At 60.6% G+C, this 13,988-nt stretch overlaps 2 protein-coding genes and 1 long non-coding RNA gene across 15 annotated transcripts in view; 2 read left to right on the plus strand and 1 right to left on the minus strand.

The window, feature by feature from the left end:
• The window catches only part of TCF3 (transcription factor 3), a 33,864-nt gene extending 28,812 nt beyond the window's left edge, over window positions 1–5,052 (plus strand). For 2 of the 13 annotated variants that reach the window (XM_045800139.2, XM_045800140.2), the window contains exons 17-19: window positions 1,318–1,453; window positions 1,621–1,856; window positions 4,253–5,052. In XM_045800139.2, the coding sequence (XP_045656095.1) occupies window positions 1,318–1,453; window positions 1,621–1,856; window positions 4,253–4,395 (515 nt within the window). In that variant the 3' untranslated portion in view covers window positions 4,396–5,052. Of the gene's footprint in view, window positions 1–1,317; window positions 1,454–1,620; window positions 1,857–3,849; window positions 4,077–4,252 lie in introns of those variants that run through there. The other 11 variants (XM_087867442.1, XM_087867441.1, XM_087867443.1 and 8 more) reach the window with 11 other exon arrangements.
• Window positions 4,884–11,236, minus strand: LOC148109003 (uncharacterized). Its single transcript, XR_015726744.1, has 2 exons — window positions 10,756–11,236; window positions 4,884–10,535 (listed from the first exon to the last, which is right to left on the minus strand). It is a non-coding gene; the product is annotated as an uncharacterized LOC148109003 (long non-coding RNA).
• Window positions 11,237–11,282: 46 nt separating this feature from the next.
• UQCR11 (ubiquinol-cytochrome c reductase, complex III subunit XI) lies at window positions 11,283–13,713 on the plus strand. Its single transcript, XM_045800149.2, has 3 exons — window positions 11,283–11,440; window positions 12,779–12,923; window positions 13,547–13,713. The coding sequence occupies exons 1-2, from the start codon at window positions 11,391–11,393 to the stop codon at window positions 12,897–12,899; spliced, it is 171 nt and encodes a 56-aa protein (XP_045656105.1). The 5' UTR covers window positions 11,283–11,390; the 3' UTR covers window positions 12,900–12,923; window positions 13,547–13,713.
• Window positions 13,714–13,988: the final 275 nt, after the last annotated feature.

The raw sequence follows: 13,988 nt of genomic DNA on the forward strand, positions 1-13,988 counted from the left end.
AAGCCAGCCTGAGCTTGACAGCCATTGTTGCTCTGTGTTTCTTGATTTTTATCACTTTTATCACGCCAGGGGTCTCTCTGGGACACTACAGTCATTGTGACTGGGGGAGGGGCTCCTGGCACTGAGTGGGTGGGGCCAGGGTGCTGCTCGACCCCTCAGTGCCTAGGACGCCTTGATGTCCGTGGTGTGGGGCCAGGGTTTCCTGAGCTGAATCTCTTATCCCAGGTTCCCTCCCCTCCTCCCCTGCCCTGTCCTCCCAGTTCATCTGTGGCCAAGCCCAGACCCCATTCCTGGTGCGTGGTTTGCTATCACAGAGTGTCGAGTTCAGCATTGCTGTGTGATTTCAAACCCTGTATTTCATTACGTGGTTTTGGGCTTTTGTAAAATTGGCATCTGGCTAGTATGTTTCACGTTGGGGGCGAGGGCCACCTTGCTGCCAATGGCTGAGGATGGGCCCTGGCCCTGATGTGGGACGTTAGTTTCCGACTCTCTGCTTTTGTGCTAGGTGCTTTCTGGAACGTTCTAGAACGTGTCTCCAGAGTGTGCACAAGATTCTGTCGGGTGTGATTCCAGGTTGTGGGGTTTGGGGCTGTGCATGTGTCCACCTTCTCCAGATAACGCCAGGCTGTCCCGCACTGGCTGTGCCAGTCCCCTCCCACCGGCAGTACCTCAGGTTGTCGGGCTGTCGTTCCGCCAGCTTCATGGGTCCCGATTTGCATTTCCTCGGTTTACGGATGCAATGAAGCAGATCTCCACGTGGCCACATCCGCTTCCTTGTCTCTGAATCGCCCATTTGGGAGCTTTCCCTATTTTCACGTTGAGCTCCTCATCCTTTTTTTGTTGATTTGTACGACTTCTTTACGTATCACGAAGACGAACCCTTCACTGGTTTATGTAGGACACGTATTTTCTAGTCTAGGGCGTCTCTTCTTTCCTTGCTGGTGTCCTGCTAATCAGCAATTCTCAATTAGGTTACAGTCCAGTTGACCAGTTTGTTTCTTCTTTGAAGAACAGCTCTTTTAGTCCCCACTCCCAGTCACAGCAGGATTTCCACGCACTTTCTTCTAAAGGTTGTCAGATCTTAGTCTGGAACTGGTGACTGTGTGGCGGCAGGTGGGGACCTGATTCTAGCTGTGTTTTCTGTTTTATTGTTGGGTTTTGTTGGTTTGTTTGGGGTGGTTTTTTTGTTTTTTGTTTGTTTTTGCAAATGAAGGCCTGGCTTTCGCCAGAGAGCTCACTCTGCCTCCCACCAGGGGTGAAAGGGATTTGTCAGGTGGCCCTGGAGGTGCCCGGACGCTAAGCCCAGGCCCCTTGCAGGACTCGGGCGCGCTGGGGCTGTCTCAGGTGCCAGTGAGATCAAACGGGAGGAGAAGGAGGATGAGGAGAACACTTCCGTGGCTGACAACTCAGAGGAGGAGAAGAAGGAGCTGAAGCCCCCCCGGACTCGGACCAGGTGCCAGCCCGTCCTCGGCCCCCGCCCCGCCCCGCCCGTCAGGACGCACGCACACTCACACAGACACGCACACGGCGCCCACACCGCGAGGCCGTCGGCGGGCCCCTCCGCCTGCCCCCCCGCCTCACTGTCTCCCTCTGGCCCCCCGGGCCCCCCCCCCCCCATAGCCCGGACGAGGACGAGGACGACCTTCTCCCCCCAGAGCAGAAGGCTGAGCGGGAGAAGGAGCGCCGGGTGGCCAATAACGCGCGGGAGCGGCTGCGGGTCCGAGACATCAATGAGGCTTTTAAGGAGCTGGGGCGCATGTGCCAGCTGCACCTCAACAGTGAGAAGCCCCAGACCAAACTGCTCATCCTGCACCAGGCCGTGTCGGTCATCCTGAATCTGGAGCAGCAGGTGCGAGGTCAGTGGGGGCGCCGCTCCCCTCCCCCGCCACTGCTGCCCTCGCTCTCCCCCCACTTCCTGGAGCCGGCCTCTCCTGCTGTGACTGTCCCCCTCCTGCAATGACCGTCCTCCTTGCTGCGACCTCTCCCTGCAGTGACCGTCCTGCCCGCTGTGACTGTCTCTCTCCTTGCCGTGACCATCCTGCCCTGCTGTGAGCTCCCCCACTACGGTCACTGTCCCCTCTCTTGACCAGGGGCCGCCTAGCCTGGCCCCTGTGTCCCCTCTGGAAATGGGAGGATGACACTCTTTGGACCCCCCAGCTCTGCAGACCTGGGCACTTATGCTCTGAATTCCATCCCTGGACCCCAGGGATCCCCGCCCACCCCAGCCCTTCTTTCTCGGGAAGGCTGTAGCCCTCTGGCTGAGGCCCCGGGGCCAGAGGTCACTGTCGCTCCAAACAGACACATCCTTGTGGGGCCACTTCAGCCCATCAGCCCCCATCTACAGGTGGGGTTCACCCCCCACCCCATTTCCCAGGGCCAGGTGAGGATTCAGAAAGGCCCCCATGTGACTTGGCTCCCCAGCTCAGCTGCTTCCTTAATGCCTCCCACGCCTGCGCGCCCGTTAACCCTTTCTCTCCTGCAGCGCTGTCGCTTGGACCGGAGCTGGGGCCCTCGCCCCCCCGGCCTGCTGTCCCCTCAGCTCTGAGGGTTCTGTGTTTCCATGGTGGTGCGGGCACCCTGCCGTGTTCCCCACGCCCGCCTCTCTGCTCTCTGCCTCTCCCGCTCCCCCATCCCAGCCCATCCGTCCCTCCGCTTCCACGGCAGCCCCTCCTACCTCGCACTTGCTGCCCAAGCCCCGGATGGCAGGGCTGCGACCTTGGGGTCTTTCCTCCCCCAAAGCCCCCTAGTTGGGACTTGAGGGAAGAAAGGGGACCAAGGGGTGCACCAGCCTCAGGCCTGTCAGTTTGGTCTGCGCGCTTGTCCTGGGCTCCGGGGGCCGCTGCCGCCACCTGGCGGGATCCACTCAGGCCCAAGGGCAGGTGGGCGGGTGGGTGGACAAGGGCACAAACCCCCTCCCCCCCCACCGCCACTGTGGGAGCAGGATAGGGCCCCCGGGAGCTGCCCACATGCAAGTGCCTTGGCTCCGCGGCTGCCTCGTGGGCCGCACAGCAGGGCCGGGCCTTTACCCGCCGGGTTTCACATTCCTCAAGGCCAGGCATGGCAGGTGTCCCGTTGCGATTTGCCCCCATCCTGCTGAGGATGAGACACAGTGAAGTCACTTGTGCAGAGCCGCGTGGCTGACAGTTTGTAGGGCTTGAGCCAGGGTTTGGACCTGGTGGGCAGGTGTCAGCTGTTCCAGGGTCCTGTATGTGACCGAGGCCCAGTATACAGCAGGTGCTCAGTAACTTCACCACCCGGGGCAAATGGGGTGGTTCACAGTAGTGATGAGAGGCCCAGGGAACCGACGTTCCCAGTCCAGAGTGGGGGCCCGTGCGCGGAGTACCTGGTGGCCATTCCACGTCCAGCTCTTGGGGTGGCCGTAGTCCAGTGCGGGTGGGGGTGGGGGGTCAGGCCTTTGCCTGCTGAGCCGCAGTCTTCTCTGCCTCTCCCACCCACACTGGGCAGGTCAGGCCTAGCACTCCCTTAACCCAGCCAGCCACTGCGCTGACCGGGAAGATCACCCCAGGCGGGGCGCTGGGTCTCCTCTGCCCTCCTGGCCCGTCCTTGGGCGGGGGACAAGGGACACAGTCCAGCTCCCGCAGATTCCCAGATGCGGACTCAGGGCCCTCCCTCCATCCCTGGGAACAGTCAGTCACACGCCGTCTCCTCTGGGCGTCACACACACAGCCTGGCCCGCGGCCGGGTCCCAGGTGTCCACAGACGGGCGCCCTGCCGTGCGCACAGGGGAGCACACCGTCCCGACACGCGCGCACACGCACACAGTCGCAGGCGCTGGCCTGCCCGCCGCCCCGGCTCCTCACTAACGGAGGCCCCGGTGCTGTGACTCAGCAGTACGGAGGAGGTGCTGTCCCTGGAGGAGAAAGACCTGAGGGACCGGGAGAGGCGCATGGCCAATAACGCGCGGGAGCGGGTGCGCGTGCGGGACATTAACGAGGCCTTCCGGGAGCTGGGGCGCATGTGCCAGCTGCACCTCCAGTCGGACAAGGCGCAGACCAAGCTGCTCATCCTGCAGCAGGCCGTGCAGGTCATCCTGGGCCTGGAGCGGCAGGTGCGAGGTAGGCCCCCAGGCCGGGCGTCCCCGGCCCCCCCCCCCGCCCCACGAGCAGGCCTCGGGCGGCTCTGCGTGCCGGCTCCGGGCGCTCCGTCCGCATTTCGGCGGGAGCACTCGGGCCCCCGCGCCTGCTACCTCTCTAAGGGACCCTCTCCCACATGGCTCTCCCCCTCCCCCCAGAGCGTAACCTGAACCCCAAAGCGGCTTGCTTGAAGCGACGAGAAGAGGAGAAGGCGTCGGGCGTGGTCGGAGACCCCCAGATGGTGCTTTCAGCCGCCCACCCGGGCCTGAGCGAGGCCCACAACCCCGCGGGGCACATGTGAGAAGGGGCGCCAAGCGGGACCAGTGACCCGGCCCGGTCCCTGCCGCATGCACGCCTGCGGTCAGCACTGAGCCCGCGCCCCCCCGGGGCCGGGGGGGGGGAGGGCTCCGAGGCACGGGGGCTCTCCCTCCCCGGCCTGCAGCCCCCACCCCTGGGTCTCACCGCCTTGACGCCTTGGGACTTTCCTGATGGATCCTGAAACCGCAGCCCGGGCTCGGGCCCAAAGGGGCAGTTTTGTTTTGTTTTGTTTGTAAACAAAACCGGAAAGCAAGTGAGATATACACTTTGTCAGAAAAGATGAAAAAATGCCTTAAGTAGAAAACGCGGGAGAGTCCAAACTACCACTTGCCGGAGGGAGAAGCAAGATGGGCTCGCTCTCGCGGAGCCGCCGTGAATCGTGCCTACGCCTGACCTGTGTCTTAAGGAAAATAAAGAACGTTAGTTAGGAGATTTTTTTTAATGTATTAGAAAATTAGCAAGGAGGATGCCTTTCGTCTTTTTTTTTTTTAAGCTTTTTTGCATATGTTTTGTAAGCAACAAATTTTTTGTATAAAAGTCTCGTGTCTCTTGCTATTTCTGCTGCTGTTTCTAGAACTGAGCGTTGCATTTCATGATCAACCAGATTATTAAAAGTTGTATTAAAAAGACCCGCTGTAAACCTGAGGTCCCCCGCTCTGGGAGCCGCTGACACACACACGGAATGGCGGGTGTTGTCTCCTCGCTGGTCTTTCAGAGTTCGGGTGGGTCTTTGCTTCGTCTAGGTGTGACGTGGTGGGCAGGCCTTCCCTGGTGGGGGTTCTCCTTCGGGCATCCTTGGGAAGGGGGCGGGGGGGTGTCTGCAGGGAGGCAGTGCCCATCCCGCGTGGGATTGCTGAGGACCCCGTCAAGGTAGCTCTGGTCCCCGGGCACTTCCCCACGGCCCTCGAAGCCCCACCAACTGCTCTCCCACAGTCTGCAGACCTCCCCAAACTGGATTTTGTCGGGACCACCGTTGCTGGGCACAGGGACCATACCACGGGAGCGTCATGTTGGGGGGACTCCCAGACACCCTGTCCTTTGTTCTTTTGACCTGGGGACCCGAGCCTGTTCTCTGATCTCTGGCAAAGGGCCTGCAGACAGCTCAGGCCAGCACAGAAACCCCCACCCAAGTGATGGTCCCCAAGCCCCGAAAAGCCCCTAGGCTTTGCACCTGATCGTCTACAAGACCAGGAGGGTGGGCCACATCCCAGGCCCAGCTCCCAGGCCTCCCCATCACATCACCAAGTGGGACCAACTCCACGCAGGACTGCCCCAGGCTTAAAGTCCCTGTCCCTGCAGCCCCCGCAGGCCTAGGGACACAGGACAGTTGGCCCATCCATGTGTCCCCCAGGCAGGGGGGTCAGGCCTGCCGGGCTCCTGGGCTCCTTTTCCCTATAGCACCCCCCAACACACACACACACACACCGCCCAGGGTGGCCATGTTCGCTCCAGCACACTGGCCTGTCTGGCATCCCCCCACCCCACTGCCGGAGCAGTGGGGCTGCCTGATGCCCTCCAACCCCGTGACTGGCACTCCCCGAGGCCAGGGAGCTGGACGCCAATGGAGCACCAGGCAGGACGTGCAGGGCTGGCTCCCAAGCCCTGAGGTCACTAGGGTCCTTCCACTGGGTCTGCCCACCTCCGCCCAGACTGGTCAGGGGGCAGCAAGGAGCCGGTGGCTGGTGAGCAACTCCTTGGTGACTCCCCTGGTCTGTGCGGGTTTTATGGGTCCTGCCTCAGCGTTCCTCTTACTCTGCTTCTGGTCTTACACGGAGCCTCTGCCCCAGACTACTAGTGGACCGTGTGTTACCCATAAGTGGTCCTGGGGGACGGGCGGAGCCCCGAGTATGGGAAAACTGTGCCGAATGCCTCAAGGTAACTGGTCTTCCAACAAAACTTTTTAAGACAACTGTACCCGAGTGTCAGCACGCCTGGCTGGATTCTCTGGGATGTCTCAAAGGAGGCTCCGAAGTCGATCTGGAGAACTGTCCCGCAGGTAACTGCACTACAGCAATAAATTTGACATCGTATGACCCCCCCAGCTGTCCCCTGGATCTTTCGGCTGCTGTGTGCTTCCAGAAGGGGGGAAGGCAGGCGGGAGGGGTGCCACGTCAGGCAGGGGCACGGGGTTCTGCAGCACGCGCAGGGATGGAGGCCTCGGCCTGGGTGTGAGTCCCCGGGGGCAGCTGTCACGGACGTCCACACACAGAGATGGGGCCTAAAACCACGGGGATTTATCCTCTCTCGTTCTGGGGCCATGCTCCCTCTGCAGGCTCCAGGGAGGGTCCTTCCTGCCTCTCCCAGCTCCTGGGGCTCCAGGTGTCCCTCGGTGTGTGGCCGCATCGCTCCAGTGCCTGCCTCCGTGGCACGTGGCTGCCTCCCCGTGCGTCTGCGTCCAGATTCCCCTCTTAGGAGAACAGCAGTCACTGAGGGCATCACTCCCTCCTCCTGTACGACCTCACCTGAACCGATGTATTTGCAAAGCTCCTGTATCCAAATAAGGTCCCATTCACAGGTGCCCGGGAGGCAGGACCTGAACGTGTCTCTTTGGGGGGGGGACACACACAACAGGGGTCTGACTGGGGCCAGGGTGAGCAAGATCAGCAAAGCCCCAGAGTGACAGGGAGAACCCCGTGGCGATTCCATGTTCTAGAACCAAAGCACCCCAGGTCAGGCAGGGCACCTAAACTTGTAATAAGGGTCCTGGGGAGCTGGACACGGGACTGGCTCACGGGGAAATGCCACTCCCTGACAGACTGCCTATTAATCTTTTAAACTTAGAATAGCCCACTGATTTATGCACATTAAGTGTGTAAGTGGGATGGTGTGTTAACACCATCAAAAAAGGTGTGTATGGACACCCCGCTGGCTCAGTCGGTGAAGCGTCTGCCTTCGGCTCAGGTCATGATCTCAGGGTCCTGGGATTGAGTCCCACATCGGGCTCCCTGCTCAGCCGGAAGCCTTTCTCCCTCTGCCTGCCGCTCCCCCAGCTTGTGTGCTCTGTCAAATAAATAAAATCATTTTTAAAAGGTATTTTTAAAATTTTTTAAAGATTTTATTTTTAAGTAATCTCCACACCCAACATGGGGCTTGAACTCATAACCCTGAGGTCAAGAGTCACTCACTCTTCCCACTGCGCCAGCCAGGTGCCCCTCAAAAAATGGTGTTTAAAAATAGGTCACAACGGTGCCAAAATCTTCCTTCAGCGAGGCCTCCCCCCCCCATCCCAGCAAGGGTCTGCTCCGTGGAAACTTCTGGAGGGAGCACCTTGGCCCCACTCAGGGAACTTCAGGAGGCAGGAAACAGAGGGAAACTCGGTACAATGGATGTGCCCGCGTCTTGGCAACAGCAATGGTGTCTTGAGCACGTTCGAAGGGTGCAGGTCTCTGTATGCTTGTCACAGACCTTCTCTGGCCAGCCCCGGGCCAGCCCTCCGAGCACGGAGCCCGGGCCTGAGGAACCCCAGGCAGCCCTACCACCCCCGGCCAGCGCACAAGGGACAGCCCCTCAGAGACCAGGCTGCGCGGGGGCAGGACAGTGGCACCTCGGAAGGAGCACCCCTGCATCCGACCCCTGAACCAGGGATCGGGGCCTTATTTGGGAAAAGGGACTTTGCAGGTGTAATTCAAGATCATGAGATGAGCTCATCCTGGAGCAGGATAGGTCCTACATCAAAGACAAGCATCCTGATAAGAGAGAGGAGAAGCCATGTGACAATGGTGACAATGACGGAGGCAGAGATGGGACACATGGAGGGAGTGCAGCCCTGTGACACCTGCATGGCGGCTTCCGGCCTCCACCACGGGGAGAGCGCGAAACCCTGCTGCTTCAAGCCACCCAGCATGCAGCTGTCGCTGTGACCATGGGGAACAGGGAGAGTGTGTGTCCTTTTTGAAACGGTAAAACACCCCAATACAGCAGGAACCCCACGCCTCACTGGCAGGGACATCAACAGGCGCACCTACTCCACAGCGGGTTGGCTGGCGGCCGCCTGGGCGCCTGGCACTGACCTAACCTTCTAGAGCAGTCACAGCTCAGTCTAAAAACAAAAAAGCTTAGTGGTTTCGTCCACAATTCAACACGGGCCCCCCGCAGCCAGCCAGCCGGCCCCCAGACATCCCCTCCAGAGGGATGAAGACAGACGTCCACGCAAAGACTGGGACAGGACTACTCACGGACCACAGCTGTGATGGCCAAACCCTGGAAACCACCCGAACACCCTCCAGCAGGTGAGGGGTCAACACACAGATCCGCCCATCTGTGGAATGCGACTCGGCAAAAGAAAGGCGCCAGGGACTCTCAGAATTACCTGCGCTGCGTGGGAGAAGCCAGACACCAAGAACACACCGTACGCCTCCATGGAAGTCTAGACAATGCAGACGAGCGCTCGTGGGGGCCAGGAGGGGGTGCACGAGGGTCTAGAGGAGCAGGAGGACACGCCAGCGGGCACCCCGGCTGTCCTGGGGCGGTTCCATGGGCACACACGTGTCCAAGGACCGAGTCGTACAGGTTCAGTACATGCATTTTTGTGCGTCAAATACACCTTGATAAGTTGTAAAGATTTTAAAAGAAAGACTCCATCAACGGCTGAACGGATGAACACAACTCACCCACCACGCAGGGGAACGAACTCGGCCACGAGCAGGAGCCAGGCGCCCACACGCGCTGCCCGGGGACGGACCCCAAGCCCATGACGTTCACGGAGGGAACCAGACACAGAAGGCCCCACGGCGTGTGAGTCCACGTGTGTGACACGTCCAGAACAGGCTCCTCTAGGGACGGGAAGGGGGCTCGTGGGGCTGGGGGCCGGGGAGGGGTGGTGAGTGGCGGCTGAGGGGGATGGAATGGAGCTTCTTTTGGGAGTGATGAAAATTTCCTGCAAGGAGACAGGGCGGAGGTCGCCAGAACTTTGCGAATGTGCTCAGTGCCACTGAAACAGCCCCTTTCAGATGGTTAATGGTACGGTATATGAATTTCACAGCAATAAAAAGAGAAAAGGAGTTGAGTTTCCCCCCAAAGGACAGACGGGAATGTCACAGGGAGTCCTGGCGGCCGAGGCAGGGGGCCAGCAGAATGTGAAGAGGGTCCGCAGCTCTTGCTTATCCACCACCGCTTCGGAGACCGCGATCCTCCCCTCCCCCAGTTTCAGCCCATGTCCTCTTAAGAGAGTGGCTACCTCTGCCCCATCTCCACAGCAGGCCCAGGAGAACCAGCCTCAGGGCATTTTCTGCAATGATCGGGAAAGAGGTGCCATCTTCCTTCAAAGGCTCCTGGAACGTTGAGCTAGAGTCTCCATACACTACTGCTCAGAGAGAGCTCACCAGAGGGCAAGGACAACAGAGAAGAGAAGAGCAAGAGATGCAGAGAGAGATTCGTAAAAATATTACTAGACTCCTAGATCCAGCCATGCCTGAAGCCATCCAACATGCAGTAAAACTGGTTTTTGTATTTGGTCACTTCAAAGGAAACATTCTGCCTTATGAGCTGAAGTACATTAAGGAAGTGGAAGGAGCCGTGAGGCATTAGGAACTGCTGGGTCCCGGACCTGCAGCCCTCAGGCCTCTATGCCCATCTCTACTCATTTTTTTTTTTTTTTTTAAAGATTTTTATTTATTTATTTGACAGAGAGAGAGACAGCCAGCGAGAGAGGGAACACAAGCAGGGGGAGTGGGAGAGGAAGAAGCAGGCTTCCCAGTGGACGAGCCTGATGTGGGGCTCGATCCCAGAACTCCGGGATCATGCCCTGAGCCGAAGGCAGACGCTTAACGACTGAGCCACCCAGGTGCCCCTCTACTCATTTTTAAAAAAGATTTTATTTATTTGAGACAGAGAGAGGGCGTGAGCAGGGGCAGGGGCAGAGGGAGACAGAGTCCTCAAGCCGACTCTGCATGGAGCGCAGAGCCCAACCTGGGGCTCGATCTCACCACCCTGAGGTCACAACCTGAGCTGAAACCAAGAGTCTGGGGCTTAACTGACTGAGCAGGCGCCCCCCCCCCCCATTTTTTCAAGCAGCTTTACTCTCTCTCCGCTCTCTCCACAATCTTCATGATGGCCTCTGCACCCCGTGTTGTAAGGTTCCACCAACATATCTCTTCTGATCCCAAGCTCAAATCCCCAGAGCACCTGTAAAGACCGAGAAACAACGTCCACTCCGGGAACAAGCAGCTCTGGTGCCCCGGCCGTGGGCTCCAACTGTCGGAGCCGGGACCCAGGCGCAGCGGGTGGCCCGGGCCAGGTCAGGGCCTGCAGCCCCCTGGGAACGGCCGCCTTGCAGGAAACGGAGGCGGGGGCGCCGGGAGGACAGCAGGGCGGGGCAGCTGAGCCCGCGCCGGCCGGTGCTTACCTCCGGGCCTGCACCCGATGCAGCGGCCCCAGAGGCAGCGACGGCGGCAGGCGTGGCCCCGCCCGCCCCGGCGGTCCATCGCTAGCCGAACCGGGCCGTTCGCTTTCGCGGCTCCAGGAGCCAGGCCTCGGAGCGACAGAAGGCTCCCGGGAAGCACACGGAGGCGGGGAAGCACGGCCGACGGCCCCGGAGGCGGCTTCCGATCGCACCCTTCCCTCCGTGCGACTCCGGCCAAGTCCCTGCCCCGCCGGGCCTCAGTTTCCCTAACTGCAAATAAAGCCATGGCTTCTAATAAAGACACAAAATCACCAGCCAAGTTTCGCGGGCCAGCCTTAGCTGCTCCAGGTTGCGCCACCGGAGACATCTGCCCGTCACCGGGTCCCGCCCTCAGCAGGGCCCTCCCCGCCCCCCAGACCTGCCCACTCTCCGTCGCGTCTATGAAGACTTCCGACCCTCTCCGGAAGCGACTGCACTGTCTTCTGGGTCTGCGCGCGCAGCAACCGCAGGCGCCTGTCGCCGATCGGGCAGCTTGCCCAGGCGAGGCCTCCCCGTGCGCCTGCGCGCTGCGGCCGCCGCGCCTGCGTAGAGCGGCCGGGCGGCAGCCGGGGTCACCCTGAGCTGGGGACCGCGCCGCGATGCTGGGCAGGTTCCTGGGCCCGCGTTATCGCGAGTTGGCCAAAAACTGGTGAGCATGTGCCCCCAGCCCCGCTGCCCCCAGTCGGCACCCGTTATGCTGCCGGGTCCCAGATGGGACGGGCGCGGGGCGGCCGGGGCGGCGCGCACGTAGGAGCCAGCTCCTCACCCTACCTGGAAGGACGGGCGCGGCCGCCCCGCTGTCTGTCCAGCGCCCTCGGCTCGGGCTCCCCGGGGGCCTACCGGGACGGCGAGGAAAGCTCCTGGGACATTACTGACCCTCGGAGCTGTGGCGCGGTGGCAGGGAAGGGTCCCTCCGGATTCGTGGCGCCCGCCCAGGCGTCAGATGGGGTGGCGGGGGCCGCGGCTTGTCACTGGGCGGCAGGTGGGGGACGTGGTGGTGGTTCGTCCCCTGTGGAAGTGGCGCTGGCAACCCTCCCGTCCAGCGTCCCAGGCACGTGGCTGACCGTGGTCCGGCCGCACGTCGCCGGCCACGGGCCCTGTAGTGGTTAGCCGTGGCTGCAGGACAGGTGGCCCCGCTCAGCGTCAAAACACAAACACGTGTCCCCTCGCAGTTTGAGTGGGTCAGGAACGCGGGCACACCCGAGCTGGGCCCACCACGCCGTCTCAGGAGGCTGCAGTCTCCAAAGGCTCTACTGGGGGGTCTTTCCAAACGCAAGTATGTGATTGTTGGCGGACTCCCTTGTAGGGCAGCTCAGGTGGCAGCCTGCTCCCCGCAGAATAGGTGTTAGCCAGAGCACCTGTGCTGGAAGCTTGTGTTCCTAAGGTCACCTCTGCGAGCCTCGCTTATTAGAGACCGGAGACGGGCCCTGGTCACACTCCGAGGGAGGAGGCGCGCCTGGGCGTGAGCATCACGAGGGATTGTGGGAGCCACTGTGGACTCTAACGAGAGCGAGACTCAGCCCCGTGCTGCACCGTGCAGCCGTGTGTCCTTGGGGAGGTGGCCTGCCCTTCCTGTGCTGTGTGCTCCTTATAAGACCCCGACCCTGACACCTCCCTCAGTCCCATAGCTGTCCTGGGTCAGCTGTAAACTGCATGGTTGGTGCCCGCATGCAGACATGAGCCATCGTGAATGGGGGGTTATGAACTTGGGTTGTTTAAATTTTCTTTTGAGCAGATTCCTCAAAAAAAACCTTCAGAGGATCCCAGTGTGAAAGCAGATGGCAGTGGATTTGCCTCAGGGTCTCTTGCTTTGTGCCCACCCCATGGAGTTGTCAGAGGGATGTGTCCATACACTGGGCAGGAGAGGCGGGTGTGTGGTGGGCGCTGGATAGACAGAAGCTTGGCAGGCGAGGGGGAGAGAGACCCAGAGATGCAGCTGGAAGGGTGAGCCCCGAGCAGAACCTGACCCCCCGCTATTCTCTGGCAGGATGCCCACAGTGGGCATGTGGGGCGCCGTGGGCACTGTGGGGCTGGTGTGGGCCATGGACTGGCGGCTCATTCTGGACTGGGTGCCCTACATCAATGGCAAGTTTAAGAAGGACGATTAAACTGACCCTCCTCGGACCCCTCTGGTAAGTTTCGGCGGCTGTTAGCAGGTGAATCCTGTGATTCCCACCTGGCTGAGGAGTGGGGCTTCCATGAGGCTGGTTCTCCGTGCCCCCAAAGCTAGGGTGGCAGGTCTGGGAGGCTCACCTGAACTGTTCACCCAGAAGAATCCTGCCTGTCAGCACAAAGCTGCCAACTAGCATCCCTGGTGTGTGGGCCTGGGGAATGGGCAGTGCCCCGGGGTGCTCGTCCTGGAGGTTGACCCGTGTGCCCCACACCATGCTTGTCATCCCAATCTGCCCAGCCCTGGGTGTGGCGGAGGGGTGCCCCATTTTACAAATGGGGAAAGTGGAAGCTGTCCCACAGCTGCTGGCCTCCCTGGGGGTGCTGCTTGAGCCCTAACGACTCTTCTCTTTGTCTCTGATGGGGCTGTCCAGTGTGCCAACCACGTGCTAGGCCAGAATGCATGCACCTCCTACATCTCCATTCTACAGATGGGCCCCAGGCCATGCAGCAACCAAGCGGCCTAGGTAGACTTGATTTTGGAGCCCGGCTACAGTGCGTGTAGCTCCTCGTCCCTCAGCACCTCCCTTCCTACAAGAATAGGAGCCAAGAGTCTTGTGCTCACCCTGCCTTGTCTCCCCTCCAGGTGTCTGCCGGTGCTGTCTCCTCCTGTGGGAGCCCCTGCGGTGCCCGGGCCAGCCCACGCCCTCAGGATGGGCTTCAAGGAAAGTGACAGCATGACTGAGGACTCTGTTTCTGAAAATAGCTTTCATGTTTGAATGCACACAGCATTAAACCTTGCTCTGAAACCTGCCCCACCTGGACATGGTCATGCTAGGGACTTGCTTATCTTGACTGCAGCCGTGGTGGTGTGAGTGACCCGGGGGTCAGTGGCTGTGACAGAAATTGATTACTGAAGGTGTTTAATGGGTAATCATCTGCGCAGCGTGCGCCTTGCCACCTTGAGACATTACCGCACGACTCAGTGTAAAACAGACGCCCGTTGCCTCCCCCTTTCTGTGAGCGAGAACTGAGGAGGCATTTAGCTGCGTGGTCCTGGGTCCAGCTCTCTCGTGAGGGTGCAGTCA

The sequence above is a fragment of the Ursus americanus genome, chromosome 14, assembly GCF_024610735.1.
Source record: "Ursus americanus isolate L20-20 chromosome 14, mUrsAme1.1.p, whole genome shotgun sequence".
Classification (NCBI taxonomy): Eukaryota; Metazoa; Chordata; class Mammalia; order Carnivora; family Ursidae; genus Ursus; species Ursus americanus.

Excerpts from the sequence above, each read along its gene's own strand:
- UQCR11 (XM_045800149.2), top strand. The coding sequence starts at position 11,391 with ATGCTGGGCAGGTTCCTGGGCCCGCGTTATCGCGAGTTGGCCAAAAAC. Across the intron at positions 11,441-12,778 it reads CGCGAGTTGGCCAAAAACTG|GATGCCCACAGTGGGCATGT; the intron begins GTGAGCATGTGC and ends ATTCTCTGGCAG.